This window comes from Limanda limanda, chromosome 5 (assembly GCF_963576545.1).
Source record: "Limanda limanda chromosome 5, fLimLim1.1, whole genome shotgun sequence".
NCBI lineage: Eukaryota > Metazoa > Chordata > Actinopteri > Pleuronectiformes > Pleuronectidae > Limanda > Limanda limanda.
In genome coordinates, this window is record NC_083640.1 from 25,631,512 (window position 1) to 25,651,269 (window position 19,758).

General features: G+C 41.6%; 4 protein-coding genes across 5 annotated transcripts; 3 read left to right on the forward strand and 1 right to left on the reverse strand.

Moving 5' to 3' along the window:
- The first annotated feature begins 441 nt into the window (after positions 1-441).
- On the forward strand, positions 442-4,443 carry zbtb26 (zinc finger and BTB domain containing 26). 2 transcript variants are annotated; one of them, XM_061071500.1, is made up of 2 exons: positions 442-510; positions 2,405-4,443. In XM_061071500.1, the coding sequence occupies exon 2, from the start codon at positions 2,436-2,438 to the stop codon at positions 3,753-3,755; it is 1,320 nt and encodes a 439-aa protein (XP_060927483.1). In that variant the 5' UTR covers positions 442-510; positions 2,405-2,435; the 3' UTR covers positions 3,756-4,443. The 2 variants fall into 2 exon arrangements, with proteins under 2 accessions (XP_060927483.1, XP_060927484.1); XM_061071501.1 differs by having other exon boundaries at positions 507-569.
- A 1,231-nt stretch (positions 4,444-5,674) lies between these two features.
- Positions 5,675-9,571, forward strand: p2rx4b (purinergic receptor P2X, ligand-gated ion channel, 4b). Its single transcript, XM_061072145.1, has 12 exons — positions 5,675-5,817; positions 5,914-6,061; positions 6,176-6,247; positions 7,534-7,606; positions 7,707-7,803; positions 7,895-7,975; positions 8,114-8,255; positions 8,416-8,552; positions 8,901-8,994; positions 9,095-9,160; positions 9,286-9,390; positions 9,507-9,571. Exons 1-12 carry the CDS (start codon positions 5,675-5,677, stop codon positions 9,537-9,539), a joined length of 1,191 nt encoding a protein of 396 aa, XP_060928128.1. The 3' UTR covers positions 9,540-9,571.
- Positions 9,572-9,759: 188 nt separating this feature from the next.
- gucd1 (guanylyl cyclase domain containing 1) lies at positions 9,760-14,437 on the forward strand. The gene is made up of 6 exons (XM_061070870.1): positions 9,760-10,109; positions 10,246-10,330; positions 10,778-10,943; positions 11,037-11,128; positions 11,235-11,476; positions 13,321-14,437. The coding sequence occupies exons 1-6, from the start codon at positions 10,103-10,105 to the stop codon at positions 13,410-13,412; spliced, it is 684 nt and encodes a 227-aa protein (XP_060926853.1). The 5' UTR covers positions 9,760-10,102; the 3' UTR covers positions 13,413-14,437.
- Positions 14,438-15,233: 796 nt separating this feature from the next.
- On the reverse strand, positions 15,234-19,733 carry upb1 (ureidopropionase, beta). The gene is made up of 10 exons (XM_061070869.1): positions 19,467-19,733; positions 18,019-18,190; positions 17,795-17,882; positions 17,610-17,704; positions 17,374-17,532; positions 17,133-17,302; positions 16,406-16,487; positions 16,245-16,287; positions 15,595-15,749; positions 15,234-15,452 (listed from the first exon to the last, which is right to left on the reverse strand). The coding sequence occupies exons 1-10, from the start codon at positions 19,568-19,570 to the stop codon at positions 15,369-15,371; spliced, it is 1,152 nt and encodes a 383-aa protein (XP_060926852.1). The 5' UTR covers positions 19,571-19,733; the 3' UTR covers positions 15,234-15,368.
- Positions 19,734-19,758: the final 25 nt, after the last annotated feature.

Below are 19,758 nucleotides of genomic sequence, written 5' to 3' on the forward strand. Positions count from 1 at the left end.
ATGTGCACCTACAGCAGCAATTTTGCCAGTCTCCAATCAATTTAATTGTATAATCCATGTTCACAAGTCGCAACACTCTGTAGCCTACAAGGTGCAACATTCTCCGTCCTAAACCTTCAAGAGTAAGAAAAAACTACCAACAACGAGTCTTTTTCCAGAGTCCTCATGAAGAGTCATATGAGACCTCTCTCAGGACGGCCAGCAGGGCAAGAGATGTTGCATGTACAGATCACATCAACAAATCTGAAGACATTACATTTGTTATCAGAACCAAAGAATGTATATAAAGAAATATTATACGATAGATTATATAAAGTGTGTGATCAGAACCCACACACATCACATTGATAACACAACCCCTGTTACATCACATGTTATGAGAGGGGACCTGACTATAAACAGTGTGTATCGCTATGAGGCAGGTCGGTGGGATCAGTGCTGTGTTTGAACTGGGCCTTTAAATGTGTTTTACATCCGGAGCAGCTGCTTCTTCTCCTCAGACAGACACAGGTCAGTGTCTACTACGACAACAAACCTCCTCTCACACGCGTGTTTACACTGGGGAACAGGTACACTGCACTTATTACTGTGCCGACGGAAGTAAATCCACACGGCAGCTGGTTAGTGAGCTCCTGTGTTCGATGCGACCAGCTAGACTGAGGCGTTCCGCTAAAGCTAACGAGGAGGAGCAGGCCAAAGTATGGAGGCGATTAGTGACGAAGTGTTGACATGCAACTACAGCTGATGTTCAACAGAGACAGTCACTTTACAGGAGAGTGGGTCGAGTGTTGCTGTCACACACGGAGTGAGACACGCAGTTCCCTCGGAAGAAACGCGGTGTTATTGTCGTTAGCATTGCTGCTAAGCTAATGTTGACACAGTTAGCTCAGACAGCGAAACCTGAGTGTGTGTCTGTGAGTACAATGAGACCGTTTTCCATTCACTTCCTGTTTATCTGCAAACTGAAGGGACACTTTGGGTAGAACCGCTTTGTAACCATCGGCCGTAATTCGGTTGAGAGCATAGTCCAACATTACTTTATCTTTTTAGCTCGTATGCTAGTCGATATTGTCACCGCTAGCTAACAGACTTAAAGCTTTATTTATGTGTTAGCAGCGTGATTCGATTAAATACAAATTATGTTTGACAACATGTTAGATTATACGAAACATGCACTAAAGAGTGGACCGAGTTTCAGAAAAGAGTTTGAAATTGGCCGGTTTTTCAAAATAGTCTGGTTCGTTACGACCTCATGTGATACATGATTAGTTTAGATTAAGGGTCATGGCTGTGATGGTTATGTACCAAAGCTATTTCTTCTTCTTCTTCTTCTTCATGTAGTTCTACATGGTAAAATATGATGAGCTCTAAGGCCTATGAAACACTTTAATCTGAGGAGAGACTTCAGTTGTGTGTTCGTATCCAAAGTGTGTTAAATGTTTATAAGCAGACAAGACTGTCAGCTAACTATCTGAAGCGTCTTTCAGACATGAGCTCTTTGGTCTTTCACATATGAACACAGCAGCAGGAGACTAGAAAGCACGTTCACAACAACAGGACAATCTCTGGGGCGTTCAGTGAGAGGTGACACCACAGGCAGGATGTTACATTCTGCTGTGGAGGTCACGTGTGTTTGTTGAGCGCAAATCTACAACGGTGCGGCCCTTCCTTAATGTCTTCTATTTGTATGGCCTCTCTATTTCATCCTGAGATCTACCACCCTGATATCTTCCAAATTAAAAACACGTAGGATCTTTTCAAATTACAATATTCACATTAATGTCAATTCATATTTACAGCATCTGTTCAATGCACAATATTCATCTTCTCAGTTTAATAAATGTTCTGTAGAGGAGCTGCTACTGCAGCACAATGTGTTTGCATAGTCTTTGCATAAATTACTATTTCCTTGTATAAAGGTAGTCCTGTGTATTCAAATAAATATCAGTACTATACACTATGAAGCTGTGCATCTTCTGCTCCTGCAAATATTTCACAATTAAAAAAATATATACAAGTTATGATGAAATGCGTAAAGGAAGTGTTACAGGCATTTATTTTTGTGACATAAATTCAACAGATAAAAATTAAAGCTCAGGTGAAAGATCATTTTGTCTTTATTCTGATGTCAACAACTAGGTTTATCTATCTATCTTACAAACGTATGTATTTCCAACACTTCCCTAAGTGAAAAGCACTCAAGCGTTTTACCAGCAGCTCTGGAGCCAGTAGCTGACAAGCTGCCAGTGTGACCAACAGAGCACTGCCACACAGCTGGCACAACCACAGCCAGTGTGGCCACAGCGTTACAGAGATCGACAGCAAAGACTCTTGAGATTAACCAGTCGATCGCCATAGGAGGGTTGAAGACCACTCTCATACAGTCTCTGTTTGTTCCTAACAGGTGTGCTGCTGCTCCAGGCTTCCAGTTCACGATGGCCCAGAACCAGGTGATCCTGCAGTTCCGATTTGCCACATTTGGGGACTCCATGCTACAGAAGATGAACCTTCTACGACACCAGAGACGCTTCTGTGACGTCACCGTGCGCATCAACCAGCTGGAGGTCCCTGGTCATAAGGTGGTGTTTGCTGCCGGCTCTTCTTTCTTGAGAGACCAGTTTATCCTTCAGCAGGACTCCAGGGAGGTCCAGATCTCCATGATCCAGGAGGCGGAGGTGGGACAGCAGCTGTTGCTATCCTGCTACACAGGCCAGCTGGAGTTTCCAGAACTGGAGCTGGTGCATTACCTGACAGTGGCCAGCTTCCTTCAAATGGGTCACATTGTGGAGCAGTGCACTCAGGCCCTCAGCAAGTTCATCAGACCTCAGTCAGCACGCCACCTGGAGGGGGATGTGAATATGATGAGCGAGAAGAATGATGAAAGTTTATCTTCTCAGGGCCAGAGAGAGCTGGGGCGCTCTCAGGTGCGGATTGTGCGTCAGCAGAAGGAGGTGGTAGAGCAGGTTGAGGATGAAAACAATGGTGATGACGATGTTGATGACGACGGTGACGATGGTGATGATGATGATTTGATTATAGAGCCCAAGTCTCCTCCCCAGATATTAAGCAGACACCCAAGGCAGGCTATGATGGAGAATGACATCACTATAATAAAGGTAGAGTCTGTGTCTGATGTAGCAGAGAACTCCATCACTGGTCACTTCCCCACCAGCCCGCCTGCTGCCCTCAAGTCACCTGAGCCCCAGCATTCGCTCATTAACTCCACTGTGGACAGTCGCAGCAGTGAGATGGCGGGTCCACCTGGAATCGCCGAATACCCGCTCACCCCCCCTCCTCAGTCCCCTCCTACAGAGAAACACAGCGCACACCAGAGGAACTACGACAAGCCTCTGCAGTGGTACCACCAGTGCCCAAAGTGCTCCCGGGTCTTCCGCCAGCTGGAGAACTACGCCAACCACCTCAAGATGCACAAGCTCTTCATGTGCCTCCTGTGCGGAAAGACTTTCACACAAAAAGGCAACCTGCATCGACACATGCGTGTCCACGCCGGCATCAAGCCCTTCCAGTGTAAAATCTGCGGCAAGACCTTCACCCAAAAGTGTTCATTGTTGGATCACCTTAACCTGCACAGTGGGGACAAGCCGCACCGCTGCAACTACTGCGACATGGTGTTTGCTCACAAGCCTGTTCTTCGCAAGCACCTCAAACAGATCCATGGGAAGAACAGCTTCGATAACGCAAACGAGGGCAGCCTACATGACGGGGGGATTGACTTTGAATTTGGCCAAATATGAAACTGTCGACTGTTTTTTTTGGGAGATTTGTTGGATGCCATCAGTCTGAATCAGATTTTCCTTCAGATGGGACATTACTTAAGTGAGTAAATTTAACAGATCCAAAACAGACACCGCTTAGTCGAGCTAAGGACTGCATTAAAAGTTTCCTGAAGTGTCAGCCCCTGAAGTAATGACTTCACTTGGAGAACATTGACATGAAATATGGAACTATTCCTAGTCTACATTTAACTGTAGCTTCATTTACTGTGGACACTTTTTTTATAGAATACATTGTAGATGCCTTCATATCATACTTGAATATTCAGCACTGAACCACAAAACGTAATGACTGTGCATCATTAGTTTTATTGATGAATTAACATGTCTTTGTCTTAATGAAAGAAAAACATTGCAGACAATTATCCATTTGTATATTTGTGTATACATTCTTCTGTAGGCTTTCTGTATCGATATGACAACAGATGAGACTTCATACGTATAGAAAACTTGAAAGAGGGTGGGTTTAGATATATTTTATTGAAGGCAAGCTACACCAGTGACAACTGAGATGCCAAAGTGTCTATGTGAACGGAAATTTCTTTTATAAAGACTTAATATCTGTGGTACTATTGGACCAAAGTGACATTGTATCTGTCCCGTGTTCATAAAGTCAGTGTGTGTGATGACATTAAAAACAGAATCTGGACCAATGTTGGTTTCATTTTCTTTATGCTATCACCCAATTCCATCCAATGTATAATCAGATTTTAATATTCCAAAAAAAACAGTACGTGCTAAATATTAAGGCAGTATTGATTTGTAAAATAGTTGTAAATACATTTTTCACATGTTTTATTACTTAAGGATGAGCAGGTCTATAGTTACATTGCAGCTGATGCTTAATTAGGACCAATAATGACTGCAGTCAGCCCTGCCTTCTGATTGGTTAAATGGTTTAATATGCTGCCTGTGTAAGATCATTTATTGGGAACTATGGAGCTTTGAATGCACACTAGTCTTTGACCATGGTCATATTCCTGCCCACAGTTCTTGATATGCTTACTGTGTTTTAAGTACTTTGTCATAATTTTTTAATTTTGTATTTAAAACTAATTCTTTCAGTAAAACTTTTAAAACGAAGAACCTGGACTATATTTTGTTGAAACATGCGTCAGCTACTGTATATGTTTGGACTCCATTGCTCAAGTGGGCATTTTCAAAAAATAGAGCCACACTTACACTGATATTACATTGTGCAGAAAAGTTATCTTAAAAACAGAATTGTATTGGGTGACAGAATAAATATTTTAAACAAGAATATTTTCTCAATGTTTTACTGTTATACATTTTTTATTTACAATGCAGAATAAGCTCAAATGTTTCAGCTAATGCCTTCTCTCATGTTCAGCTTTAGTTTTACAAGTGTTGAGTCTAAGTTTGCAGTGCGAGTATCTGACAGTGACATGTAAATGTGTGGCGAGTTGTTGAAACAAAGGTTTCATTGTGTTTGCTGTATGTCAGCAACAAGAAGGACCATAAATATACCAAACCACCACACAGACTGTGGAGGTCCTCTAGGTGGAGGTTGGAGTTTTTTTTTTACGATTTACGATTAAACAAGTTAAACACAAATCAAAACAGTGTTAGAATGACAAATAAAATTTGGGAGGTAGAAATGTTGTACTATTGTAATACTTCAGTATCCTCTACACTTGTAACACACATGTACAAATTACTGCTGGAAAATGAATATGAAATGAAAATAGCCATAAAATTCACTATCTCCATTGAATGTGTTATATTCTGATCAGCTCCTGTCCAAAGTCCTCCATGTTTAAAGTATAATCTAAAGACAGTGAATTTGATTTGAATACAATGATTTGAATAAAGGCACCACTTTACACTTATCGTTATTACACAGTGAGTAGTGTGCAGCAATGAGCAGGACTGCGAGCTGGTGCCAGAACTGTCTGCATTACGCGTTTGATTATGAAACACCAAAAACTCTGGTTATTCCACACTTCGGGGTGGGATTTGTGTTCAGGCTCATCCAGCTCCTGGTGGTGCTGTATGTGGTGGGGTAAGTAATGAGAAAAATCAACGGGGGAACATTGCTCTGGGTTGGATTTGGGTCAATGATAAATTGTTCAAATGTGACTGTGCTGTAAATCTGCAGGTATGTGTGTGTAGTGCAGAAAGCCTACCAGGAGACCGACTCCGTCATCAGTAGTGTCACCACCAAAGTGAAAGGTTTTGCCTTCACCAACACGTCTGACATGGATCCTCTTTTCTGGGATGTAGCTGACTATATAATCCCTCCTCAGGTATTTGAAAACACATTCTCTCCTATAGCTTATCAGTGCTATAGTGTATATATAACAGAAACTGGTGTACACAGTGTGTTTCACAGCTGTATGTGCTGCTCTTCTGTTTAACAGGGTGAGCACTCCTTCTTCGTGTTGACGAATATGGTCATGACCTCAAAACAAATGCAAACACGTTGTCCTGAGGTGAGGCACCTGATATATCCCATAATACTCAGACAATTTTGGGATGATGTTGTTTCAGAATATGACTTTGGAGTTAAGTATTGCGGTATCTGTCTGGATTGCAGGTAATTCATATTTTCATTACTGTCTCTTCTGTGAAACTGGAATTGCTTTGTTCATCAAAGGTTTCTAGAGCTCATGGTCAAGTCTTTACATTTCTGGTTTTCTCCAATGGGGCAGAACAAAACCCGAAGACATTCTAATGAGGAGGATGTAATCTTCACATATGGAAAGCTATAACCAGAAGATGTTTGATTAGCCACTCTAGCAGCAGAGCTCTGGGGTTGGCATTATCAGTCCAGTCCTAAAATCAAGAACCATTGGATTGATTGTTGTAGAAGTTTGCACAGACTTCCATTGTCCCCTGAGGATGGATATTAATGACTTTTGTGATCGTCTGACTTTTCTTCCTGAGCCATTATGATGTTTACCTTTGTGGTTTTGAGGGAAATGTCCCAACTATGATGGATTCTCATACAATGTGGGACAGAACAGGTGCTACAGTGGCACTCAGAAAGAATTTTGGATTCCACCTGACTATCCTTGCAGCACCATGATTGGGTCAAGTTTTATCAAATGCTTTGGTGCAGGCCCACTAACTCCTGTTAGACTTTTACCAAAAAAACCTGTGTTGACAGAATGGAAATACACCTTTGCTATTCCAGTCTAAATGTCAACGTGGACAGGTCAGTAGCGTATTGCAGGACCAACATATAGAGACAAATAACCAGTCACACACACATATATGGAAAATTCAAAGTCTCCCTATCAACTCCAAACTGCATGTCTTTGGATTGTGGGAGGAGCTCGTGGTACCCAGAGAAAACAGACACAGGAACAAGATGCAACTCCACACAGAAAGGCAGTGACCAAACTGTGAATTGAACCAAGAACCTTCTTGCAACCTGCTCAAGAGAGGTTGCTTTTGGTGCAGAAGCTTATATCCATATATACTATCCGTTATCAATTATCACATTGCTGTGGATCCTTTTCAAATTGACGGACCAATTAACACACTAATCACTTCAGCACTATGATTTTTGTAAGTTATTGTGTCTATGTGCTGGCATGGTCCAAGTCTGTGATCCAGATTCATTTTCTCCAGCATACATAAAAACTAACTGACTCAGGCCAATATTTTTCCTGACACTGGGAAATTTAACACATGTGAACACGTCCCAGCCTCATACCAGCAGAGATGGAATAATTTTGAATGTTGATTAATGTACCGGCCATTTCTTCTTCAGCTTCCAGGTCCATCAACGACCTGCGTGGATGATTGTGACTGTATCCCGGAACTAAATGATCCTCGGGGGAGCGGTAGGCCTCTGACAAATCAGCTTTAAATGCTTAAATGAATCAGGTAAATGTATGTCATATCATACACTAAACAGCAACTGGCATTTTTTTTTCCTCTCAGGTATACAAACAGGACTATGTGTCAACTATTCCTCCACTGTCCAGACGTGTGAAGTGCTCTCATGGTGTCCTCTTGAAATAGACACTAAACTGCCAGAGTAAAAAAATATTTAATATTATTTTATTTATTACCAAGCACAGTATAACGTAGATATGGTTTGCATGACTTGTGGATTCCCTGTCTGATAGGCCTGCCCTGCTGGCTGCAGCAGAGAACTTCACCGTGTTGATTAAAAACAGCATCACATACCCCAAGTTCAAATTTCACAGGTCAGTCTAGACTCTAGTGTATCTGGAGGAGAGAGAATGACATGGAGGAGAAATGCAGGCTCTTATGAGTGCAGTGTATGGAAACATAATGTTGTGCCATTTTATAAAATGTACTGCACCTCTTCCTTCCTCCCTCAGAAGAAACATTCTGCCACACATCAACTCCTCGTACCTGAAGAGGTGTGAGTTCAGTCATTCAACAGACCCGGACTGCCCCATATTCCGCCTCAAAGACATTGTGTCAGAGGCTGGAGAGGATTTTCAAGACGTGGCTCTGAAGGTTCACACAAAATCTAATATGACCATTTTTCATTATTGCGTAATTCACCCCTCCACACATACTCATCTCCTATTTCCCTTGACTTTCAGCTCTTTCAAGAATAATTACTGCATCTGTTTGTTAACACGTAAACACAGCAAGTTGTTGTATGTTTTCAAAGGGTGGCGTCATTGGTATTATTATTGACTGGAGCTGTGACCTGGACTTTTGGGCAGGGATGTGTTACCCCAAGTACAGCTTCCGCAGACTAGATGACAAACACCCTGTCAGAAATGTGGCCCCTGGATACAACTTCAGGTGATGCTCATTTTTATACAGCCTTATTACCTCTGCCAAGGAGGTTGTGTTTTTGTCCCTGTCCCTTTGTTTGTTGCAGGATTATTCACAAACTACAAAACTAATTTGCACAAAACTCGGTGGAAAGACGGAGAATGGGTCAAGGAAGAACGGGTCTAATTTCTCGGCAAAGATCTGAACAAAAAGGGGGGATCTGTTTACATTTTCACAGTTTTCCCAAAGAATAATTCATGGATGTTGTTGAAAATATTATATTAACACTAACATACAGACTTCTATTCATGAAATGTGTTTATCTCCGAGTGTAATGTTGATGCTGCTTGATTTAATTCAAACTTCTTTTTTTAGGTTTGCCAAATATTACAAAACTCCAGATGGAGAGGACACCAGGACCTTGATTAAAGCATATGGGATCCGGTTTGACGTCATTGTATTTGGAACAGTGAGGACTGACTATATCTTGTAGTGCAATGTCCATATTCCTAACTTGTGTTGTATAGCATTGAGAAAATACTCTGTGTTGATTTTTTTTTATCTTGCAGGCCGGGAAATTTGGAATTGTTCCAACTATAGTGAACTTGGGTGCAGCCTTGTCCTTCCTCAGTTTGGTGAGTTAAGATGTTCAGGGATGCAACATGAAGGTGTGTGTGTGTGTGTGGGGGGGGGGGGGGGACACTCTCTGGAAAATGTGATGATACACAGAAATGTATGCGTTTTAATGATTTGACTTCAGGTTCCCATGGTTTGTGACTGGTTCATGTTGACATGCACGAGGAAAAAAGATCTTTACAGTCGACATAAAATCACACATCTGAGTGATGATGCTGAGGCTGAATCGGTGAGTAACTAATTCTTCAGTTTCACATGAATACATTCTTCACTGCTGGATGCAGTTATCATTCAGCCAATGATTACTCCCGAGTTCATCTCTTCATCTCTATGTTTATAACACAGATCTCAATGGGCACCGCCTACGGAACTCAGTAACATCAACATGGGGACGTTGTTCTGCAGCCTAACCCAAACCTGCCTTGAATCACAACTGTCTTCATCATCATATGAGTTCTTAAATAAAACTGGGAGAAATATATGTGAATATGAATCATGTAATGAATGACCTGTCACAGATTCAGGATGACTCCTCCGCGCCGCACGGGGGCAGCATACTTTTCTTTCACACCCACATCAGATGCTTGTGTGCTAGCAAACAACAGAGAGAGACTAATTCAGCTAGAGATAGAAGCGCAGCCACAGAACTGACTAATATTGGGACTGTTTTTATTTTGATCGCATAATTGTGTAGTTGTAAAGTTAGTGTATGTCCGACAGTGGAGTGTGTTGAGGCCAGAGCTTGGCTGCGTGCACAGGGAACCAGAGAACAGACTCGTGCATAGTGTTAGCCTGGTAGCTAAGTTAAGCTAAGTTTGCATTTGGGCAGCTGGTCTCTTGTAGTTAGCATCGATGAAGAAACCCAGTGCCGGTGTCAAACCTCTGAATAAGACTGACCAGCCGGTGACCGTTAGCTAGTTTCTCAGAAAGACAACAACAGAATGACAGGTGAGTGACACGAACTCATGTTAACACCTTAAAAACTGGATTACATTAAGCTAACAGTGGTTTTTTTTTTAAAGCAGCGCCATTTAGCACTTCACTCAATGTGTGAGGAGTTATATTAATAACCTTGTTTTCCCAGAGGATGCCATCCTGCTGAATGTACCGGTCATTCGGCAGCTGTACCACTGGGACTGTGGGTTAGCCTGCTCCAGGATGGTTCTGAAGTGAGTCTACATGGAGCTACTAACATACAATCTATGATCACTAATACAATGTCAATAACTTAACTCCATGTGCTAAATGTGTTCAGTAAAACATTATACTGAAGCCCTACTTCCTAGTTGCTCTGAACTGTCACACAGAAGGGTCCAGAGGTTACTCAGCCAAGAGAGAACAGATTCCAGTGACTTTCTCATTCATGTCCCCAGGAATAATCTGCCATAGCCTTATTTACTGTTCCTTTGAGTTATGTGAAAGAGCAACACAAGTTAAACGTCTTAGAGAGGTTATAGTCATGTGTTAAAACATTTACACCACATCAATATTGAATAACCTTATATAAGGATCTTATAAATAAGCTTTTCACGGACCCCCTGGCAGTGTGCTATTTGAGAACCAGTGCTATAGTTAACCCATATAGATTTACAGTCTCAAATGATCTGCTCTTGCAGGTACCTCCACCCGGTCGACGACGAGGGGTTTCAGAGAGCATGCTGGGAGCTGAAGCTCACAGAGAGTGTGTGGACCATTGACCTGGCGTACCTCATGGGCCATCTAGGAATCAAACACTGCTTTTGCACACAGACTCTGGGCGTTGATAAGGGTTTTAAGAATCAGGTACTTAACTGAGAAGTAGCTGTCAGTACTGACCCGACCAGCTGTGAGTTTGTGTCTAATACTGTTTTGGTTTTCCCTTGGTGTGGTTTGCAGTCCTTCTATAAGAAGCATTTTGACACCGAAGAAGACCGAGTGAACGAGCTCTTCTTAAATGCAGAGAGCAAAGGTGTGGTGGTGAGCAAATGGTGAGTGATCTGTTAATCATTATTCACTTGGACAAGGGGCCGGTTTTTGATTTACCCAGAGTAAACCTAACATGTCAAACGTGTCTGTGGTTATCTCACTCTACAGTTCAGTAACCATTGAGGAAATCCAGTCCCATCTGGAGCAGGGCCACGTTGCCATAGTGCTGGTGAACGCTGTCGTCTTGACATGTGAGCTGTGCTCCTCGCCTGTCAAATATTGTTGCTTCCTGCCCGTGGGTCAGAAGTGTTTCTGCAGGAAGCCAGAGTACCAGGGTCACTTTGTGGTAGCGTGCGGCTTCAACAGGACCACAGGCTGCATTTACTACAACAACCCTGCGTATTCTGACAGTGAGTAATCCCATATGTCTAAAGCACAAGATGAATATCCTGTTAAAGTAAAACGAATTACAGTATCAGTGGAGTACAGGAAAAACTGCCATCTATAATGCCAATAGATAGTGTCAGCAGTTATATCAATACTTCCCCTAATTCTTGTTGATTAGTGTTCATACAAATTTACTACAATACTAACAAGTTTCATAGTCAACTCTAGTTTCATAGTCAACTCTAAATAATTTCAAAGTTAACATTTGCAGTTCCTAGCTTTTTCTCAAATGGGAGGATATTTAGCCTAATACAAATTTCCCAGATTACAAAGTGCCCTGTCCCAGGGTTAGAAAACACCTGAAGGATTACAGAAAGGTATAATACTTTGATCTGATGTGTAAAACAGATATCAGAATAAGTCATCAATATTGCAGAAAAGGTCCCAGATCACTCAAATTCACCCTCTCTTTCTATATCTAGATGTACAGCTGCATATGAAGGAACCCAAACACATGCTTACCATACATAGTTACCACTAACTGTGTTTGGTTTTCCTGGTTAGACATGGACAACAGTATTGGAATAATTACTAGTTAGAGATGAGGACACTAGAGGAAACGTGAAGTAGTCATCAAGTTATTGAGTAGAGTAGGTTTTTTTAATTCTCAAAACAAAAAAGAGTGCGGCGCCAGACAGGGCTTCTTGACTTTTGAATTAACTTAAATATGTCACAGTCTGAGAGAAAACCTTTCTAGCATCAAAGGAAAAGTAAATCACAATCCATTCAGTTAAATCAATTCATATTCAAAAAACAATCAAATCAAAAAAGCAAGATTTAATAAGCAAACATCAAAGGCTTGCATTCACCAAAATATAAATCAATAAATGTTAAATCCACTCTTGAGTCCAAATCTGAAAATGAAGGTCCATTAATTAAACAAATGAAAGAAGGACTCCAGATAATTGGTGATCTTTGAGTAATCTGAGTTCAGATGAGGTATGAGATTCTGTGTGTGTGGGGGGGATGTTCAGGGGAAACGGTTTGTATGTTGTACCCTGTTTGGTTCTTCATAGTCCGATCAGTGGAGGGGGTGTGTGTTGTAGAGGGGAGTTAATGTCCAATGAGAGTGGAACATGAGGGTAATGTGTGTGTTTGAGGGGCTCCTTTAATCTCCATAGTGAAAGATGAGGGGGGAATTAACAAGAAGCAAACAGAAGAGGGGAACCCAAGAGAATATCAGTATGGAGACAGACTTAGCTTTTGTAGTATAACCGGGACAGAGAAGACACAACCTTATCTGAGCAGGTCAGACATCCTGCATGAATCCACTTCATCAGGCTCCAGGGATCAGCTCATTTGCATCTTTGTCCCAAGAAAATTGGGAGAAACCAGCTGGTTCTTGGATCTACTGCCACTATTTCCTTTGATTTTAGTCACTTTCTTCCTCTTATAGCACATATGTCCAGAGTCTGGTTTATCTTTACAACTATCTCTTTCCTTCAGTTGCTCTCACTCCTCAGTTCTCTTCCATGCAGCCTTTGCTTGATTTCCCCCTCACAGGTGTGTCCAATTTATCATCTCCCTTGCCCCTCCTTCTTTTCCTCTTCAGGTGTAAAGGGCCATTCTGTGGATTTCATTTCTCCTTACTGCTACAATTACACTTAATTCTTGGGTTAGCATGTGTCTGTACATGTAGCTGTTGAGATATTTCACTCAAAACCTTGAATCTCCATATCAGGAGATCACCTATAATTGTATATGGAAACAGTGAATATTTTTGGACCAAACAGAATCCAACAGTAACCCTCTATAGAGCCAGCGTGACTATACTCCTCTAACTGTGTGTTTGTGTGTGTGATCCTAGGGGTGTGCTGCACCAGCGTCACTAACTTCGAGGAGGCTCGGCGAAGCTACGGGACAGATGAAGATATCCTGTTGATCTTTAAGGAGAGTTGATGGACAGCGATGATGATGATGGTGGTGGATTTGGATTTCCCTCTTCCTCGGCTCATCATCGTTTTGACCTCTCGCGGCTGTGGGTCTCCATACATGGACCCCTGCCAGCTGATCCCTTGGACTATTCCCTCCGGTGCTACCAAGTCGGACTGCTCTCTTGAAAAACACCCGCTGCAGAATGCTTACACCCTCTTGAACTCGACGTCTGATAGATTAACAGCTGGAACGTCTAGAGTCAAAGGGTTTGGTTTCTTTCCACACAAGCAGATAGTCAAAATGAATTGTATTGTTTGTTGAATATCGGCTGCAGTTGGCTAATAGATAGAATCTATTGATATTGTGAGCAGAGGATTTGTAGACCTGTGGACTTACAGTGGATGAAATGTGGGACTCAAACCTAGAATAGGAAACACTACAACCCAGTGTAGAATCCAGAGCTGATGCTGTTTTCAGTTGTGCTTAGTGCTGAAGTCTGAAGGGGTTCTTCTGTAGCCGCCCTCTCGCCTCTACCTGCCTTGTAAAGCATTCTCACTCTCCTCTCGGTCACGATTAATTTAAATGAGTCTATCAACAGGGAAAACAGGAGCTGTCGTGTTTTGAGAGTCTCAGGAAATGAATGCCCTGAAGTGTGACATTGTGCATCAAATGACAAAACTAGTTTAATGCAATATCTGTCTGTGGATCTCAATCTGCCTGCAGAGGAGCATGGACAGACACAATGAAACTCACCAGTTGCTGACAGCAGTGAGAACTCTTTCATTTCCACAATGTCACTGAGTTGTTTTATTTTTTAATTTAGGTATTATGTATGTATGTACATTTTTGCACAACACTTTTCATACCAGATGTAATTAAGTTATTGACAGATTTGACCATGAAATTGCTTTTCTGAATCTTGTGAAAAGTAGTTTCCTCTAGTTGTGCTTCTTGGTGAGAACAAACTGCACATTTTAAACTTTATTTTGTATTAAACATAGAGCTGCATTTATTATATGTTATGATTAAAGGATTTGAAGAAATTGCTATGTTCTTGTCAGTTGTCCTGGTTTAAGAATGTTTAGGAGGCTGGTGTCAGTACTTTTTTTGTTGGTTGTTTGGAGGTTGTCCAACTGAAGAATAAAAACACTGTATATTTACCAAATAAAAAATCCAAAATCTGTACAATAAATAATAAGAAGTATATCATTTATGGAAGTAACTTGATGACAAATCCTCGTCAATTTCTGTACCGTGTAATATTTTGTCCTTTCTTTTGCTCAGTTTCTGACAGTAAATTTATAATGTGAGGATTTGTCATCATTTTTTTCTAAAAACAAATATGTGATTGTACCCATCCACCCTAACTGGACAGACGGATGTACTACATGTCCACATATTCCAAAATAGTGTCAGTTGAATTGATGATTATTTTGACCTTTTTCTTCTTGTGCCTCCTGAGGAAAGTAAAGTGATCGGTGCTCACACTGGAAAGTCTGAAGTTTTTTCTGTTACTGATGAAAACTTGAATTCATAAGTAATAAAGGACCTTTACTGCTGCTACAGCCTGACGTGGTCGGATATGACCAGTGGCTTATAGCAGCAAACAAACTGAAGACAGATGCAGCTGTGTAATGACATCACTAAGCCAGTTCACTGACTCTGTGACTGTTGTGTTACTGTTGGAATGAGTTGTAGCATTTAGCATTAACCCACAACATAAAGTTAAACCTTTGATTGTCAGATTTTACTTGGCTTTGCTGAACTGTTTCCTCAAACAACAACCTACATGTATTCAAAGCTGAAGAATCAATCAAATCAAGATGACTCAGAACATGGCCATGGTTTGATTTCATCTAGTTTTATCAGGTGAAACATTGACACTGAATCAGTCTGACACTTTATTATGACGATGAACACAACATGTAACTTGGTGTGTTTCGTACTGAGATGGCCGACGGCAAACGTGTGTAATGTACTCTACTCCTTCACTATGTTGGGCTTATAATCATGTCTGACCGCCTTGGTGAGTTCCTCTGCGTATTCAGCGTACCTCCCAGTCATCTGCAGAGGAAACATACAGTGACAGTACATGTTAGTTCCTCCCACAAAACCTCCCAACAACACTTACAATACGAGCTGAGATGACTGAGCTCAATTAATTATGACCCCAGCTTTTGAAAATGCAAGGATTAGCCGACTTAACCTTAAAACTCCATTTATCGCTGATTTGTCTGTTCAGGTTGAGATCCATCTCCACCACTAGCAGCCCGTCACGGGTCCGAGAGAGGCCCGGGCAGCGGCTGCCGTCGGGAGCAGCCACGTAGCTGGATCCATAGAAGTGTCCGAAGTCATGGTGAGCTGCAGGAAGTCAGGAGAAGCGTCTTTCACTGGTTCTCATATTAATGCACATAGCTGCTGAATGTATGTGGGCCCACAACTCCTTGACCAGGAAACTATTACATAAACCAAACAGTAAATGAAAAAGTATACAACAGCTGACCTGAAATCATACATTGTTAGGATATTAAACTGAAAAAAACAAGTTGTAACAACACTATGATCTATATTTTAGGATCAAATCTGTAAGGAAAAAGGAAAATGTTATCTACTATTGAAAAATTGATTCCTGGTAATGATAAATAGATAATTATATAACAGCAGAGGTTAAAATAAACTTATTTCTAGTTTATTTAAACGTTTAGTCTATTCACTTGCCCTGTAGATACATTTAAAGGACCAGTTAGCTACATGGTTAAAGACTTATGTTTAATAACATTGAGGTTATCTATTAAACCATAATCACAATTTAAATAAAAAGAAAAAACTCTGAATTGGAGGAAATAAATCTTGCACCTTTTTTTCCATCACCAGATGTGAATTCACTTTTGAAAGATTCCTGGAGAAAACACAAGAACAGAACAATGCAAACATCCCTTCTTTTACATTATTATAAATGCTGTGCATGAATCATGTACAATATGTGTAATATAACAAACAGATGAGAGTTAACCTACCGTCCCCACACGGTTGATTGCACAAGTAAAACTGTGGTTGGCTATTGCTGCATTCCTGGCCTCTATGGGCCACATGGGCTCACTGTTAAAAATAAACAACAAATATTATTTTTTTAAGTACATATAACATATCAATATATATTAACAAATGTATACAAAATTAATATAATAACATTGCCCCCAGGGGTCCAGGGACCCACACAGTGCGCAGACAGGAGTTTGTATTGACCTGCAGCATGTTAATGATACTTAGACCCTGTTCAGACCTGGTAAACATTGGTCCTGAGTGATCATTAGTGGTCAGCACTAAGCTCATGTCTCAAAGCACCCAACTGCCTCCTGAATGTCTCCGGAGATTCAATCAGTCAGATCATATCCCAAGGTGGTCTGACCACCTCCTCAGCTGACCGCTCTGACCTGCTACAGCTTCACAAAGAATCACACATATTTGGACTCTCCTCAGTGTCGATATGTTGATTTGTTTGTGGCCACATTATTACCCCTGATCACCACATAATGATTCTTTCAGTCCCCTCTGACACCGCTTGCTCTCCTTCTTTCTCTCTCTCTCTCTTTGTCTTCCTCGTGCCGACACACAGACACAGACACAGACATCGACAACAGACATATCTATCAACAGACAATCTTAATGCTGACCATATTAGATCTCTCAAGACAGATGTTAATATCAGGTCTGAACAGGACCCTTCTCTATTTAGTCTTTTACCTGAGGGCTCCAACAGTAGCTGAGGGGTTGAAGATGATCTCAGCTCCATTCATACTGTACATGAACCAGTTCAGAGGGTGATGGCGCCCGTAGCAGATATTCACAGCTATCTTACCGAACTGTGTCTGGAACACTGTGTGGCCAGTGTCGCCCTCCATGTAATATGTAGACTGCAACAAAAACAGTGAACACTGCAGTTTGACTGTGGATCCAACAAGATAGAAGGAGAACATCCACCCACCTCATTAAAGTCTCCAATCCTGGGAATATGATGCTTCCTGCTCTTTCCCAGTACATTTCCGGAGTTGGAGATCACCACTGCTGTGTTCCAAATAGTGTTGTGCAACTCCTCCCGCTCCAGGATTGGGGAAATAACCACCATGTTGTATTTTTTGGCCAGCTAATAACAGAATAACAGTGTTTTCAGACTTGCCCCTGCAGTGGATCAAATCTGTGACCCTGTAAAAGACCTGTTACCTCCTGGCAGAAGCGTGTGGTGCTTCCCTCTTCAGCTGACTCAGCAAACTCCGTCCAAGGTTCTTTTTCACGGGTGCAGAAAGCAAAGGGCATTGCTGTCAACAGAAACATGCCCGTTTGTTATACATGGATCAGCTGATCATATATGGATTACAGCTGTTATTGCGACTCATGGAAGTACACACTCCAGGTCTCCTGAAAGCAGATGATGTTCACACCACACATGGCCGCCACCTCAACCATTTCACCGACCCGGCTGTGCATGGCATTGATCTGTGGAGGGAACAGCCACAGCATCACACTGGTCACATCAACTGGGTTAAGAAGAAATCCATTCCATCAAACATCTCACAACACATACACGTCTCTCGGAACACGTGCGGTTTTGATCAGTAACATGAGTCCTGACCTGGTCCAGGATGGGTGCGTCAGTGGGCAGAACAATGTGGTTCTGTATGAGTCCCACCCGGACCCTCCTCGCCGGCCTCAGCTGTTCCAGAGCAGCTTCAAACCCGTAACCCTTCAGCTCAAAGTCACGTGCAGAGGCGGCGTCCACAGCACAGGCCGGGAGCTCCAGCTTACTGTGACGGGCAGAAGATTTAACGTCAATTCCCACCAACACAACAAAACACAGAAAGTCTTACAAGTCTTTCATCAGTGCTTCTCAGGACGTGGCTATGAGTCTATATTTTTCTCATCAGTCAGTTCAGACATCAAGAAGAAAATGACAGACACTAACAGGTTAGCTCCACGGACATCAGCTTTTATTCGTCATATTAGTCAGTCAATGTAGTTTTGGACAGTTATTTAAGTAATTTGAATATGTTGCCTATAATTGTCTTATGGCTCAATCCATGTCAAATAATTTCAGACTTCAAAAACTTGTAAAACTCTGTATCTAGGTAACAATATCTGAAGAATTGTTACCAGCTTCATCAATCTTTGTAGGAAAGAGGGACAAACCTGCACAACACACAATCTTATCTCTATAAGGCCCTAGCTTTGGTGAACAGTTCTAAAACAACTATACAAGAGTGATTTATGAGTCACCATGAACCCTTATGTCCACTTCGATATGATATAATTATTTTGGAAAATAATGACTGATTATGTATGGCTGCAAAGAAATTGGTTTATAACGCACTCAATGTCTCTCCTTTGGGAGTTTTACCACTTTTCTTCCAAACTGGGGTAGAAAATCAATAGACGTGCAGTATAAGCTGTTAATGATTCAGTGGCTCTAGTAACCTGCTCACCTCTATCCTGCAAAGTTAAGTGACGCTAAGAAGAATCAAACTTCAAAATAAGGCGTTTTTAAGAGTGTAAAAGTAAATAAGGGTAAAAAAAAATCAAATAGAAAAATCAAATATTTTAAAGTTCTTACTTCTTTTACCACAAACATTACAAAATAAAAAAAACAGGAGACTGCTGTGCCACTTTCCTGGAGTCTGTCTGATTTGACACTAGATTGACACCAACAAAACAATTGAAATAATCTGCAGATGAATGGAAGTGAAAATAGTTGCAGTTGCAGGCCTACATAGTTTGTGTTTCCCCTCTTATTTAGTGCATTTCCCCCCTGGTGGATTAATGCACGTGACCATATGTGGACTGGTGCAGCTCCACAGGTGCAGTCTGCATTTTCTCATCACAAGTATTACTGAATGACAGGCAGATATAAAGTTGTGAGGCCTATTTGTGTAAAGTTTGAAACTCTGTATTGGTTGTTTTTGTTATTGCAGCTCTGAGCAAAAAGACCAAAGTCCATTCAACTTAATACCAACTGACCGCCCGGTACAAACAGAGCACTTATAATATATTAATAGTAAGGTGACATTAAAAGGAACGGATCCTCACGTAGTTTCCCTCCCGTACAGGATCCTGGAGACCTCAGCCAGCTCGGCTGGAGGCAGGTGGCTCCGCAGACACTCCTCCAGGGACTCGAACTCACACGCCGACATCGTTGCGCTTTGTTCGGATTCTCTGCTTCACTGCTGCGGCTGCACGGTCCTGTGTGTCGGTGCTGTCTGTTGCTTAACTGTCTCACTGGTTATATAACCTGCGAGTGTCGTCAGAGACACTGACAGAGTTTGTTTGGAAATGAAGAGCCTTCGCCGCGGACTGTCCCAACTGTCGCTGCCGCTAGGAG

Coding starts and splice junctions, on each gene's coding strand:
- zbtb26 (XM_061071500.1), top strand. CDS start 2,436: ATGGCCCAGAACCAGGTGATCCTGCAGTTCCGATTTGCCACATTTGGG.
- p2rx4b (XM_061072145.1), top strand. CDS start 5,675: ATGAGCAGGACTGCGAGCTGGTGCCAGAACTGTCTGCATTACGCGTTT. Junction 5,818..5,913: donor GTGGTGCTGTATGTGGTGGG/GTAAGTAATGAG, acceptor GTAAATCTGCAG/GTATGTGTGTGTAGTGCAGA. Junction 8,256..8,415: donor TTCAAGACGTGGCTCTGAAG/GTTCACACAAAA, acceptor ATGTTTTCAAAG/GGTGGCGTCATTGGTATTAT.
- gucd1 (XM_061070870.1), top strand. Junction 10,331..10,777: donor TGCTCCAGGATGGTTCTGAA/GTGAGTCTACAT, acceptor CTGCTCTTGCAG/GTACCTCCACCCGGTCGACG. Junction 11,477..13,320: donor CAACCCTGCGTATTCTGACA/GTGAGTAATCCC, acceptor GTGTGATCCTAG/GGGTGTGCTGCACCAGCGTC.
- upb1 (XM_061070869.1), bottom strand. CDS start 19,570: ATGTCGGCGTGTGAGTTCGAGTCCCTGGAGGAGTGTCTGCGGAGCCAC. Junction 18,191..19,466: donor CTGTACGGGAGGGAAACTAC/GTGAGGATCCGT, acceptor TGCCCGTCACAG/TAAGCTGGAGCTCCCGGCCT. Junction 17,533..17,609: donor CCACACGCTTCTGCCAGGAG/GTAACAGGTCTT, acceptor TTCTGTTATTAG/CTGGCCAAAAAATACAACAT.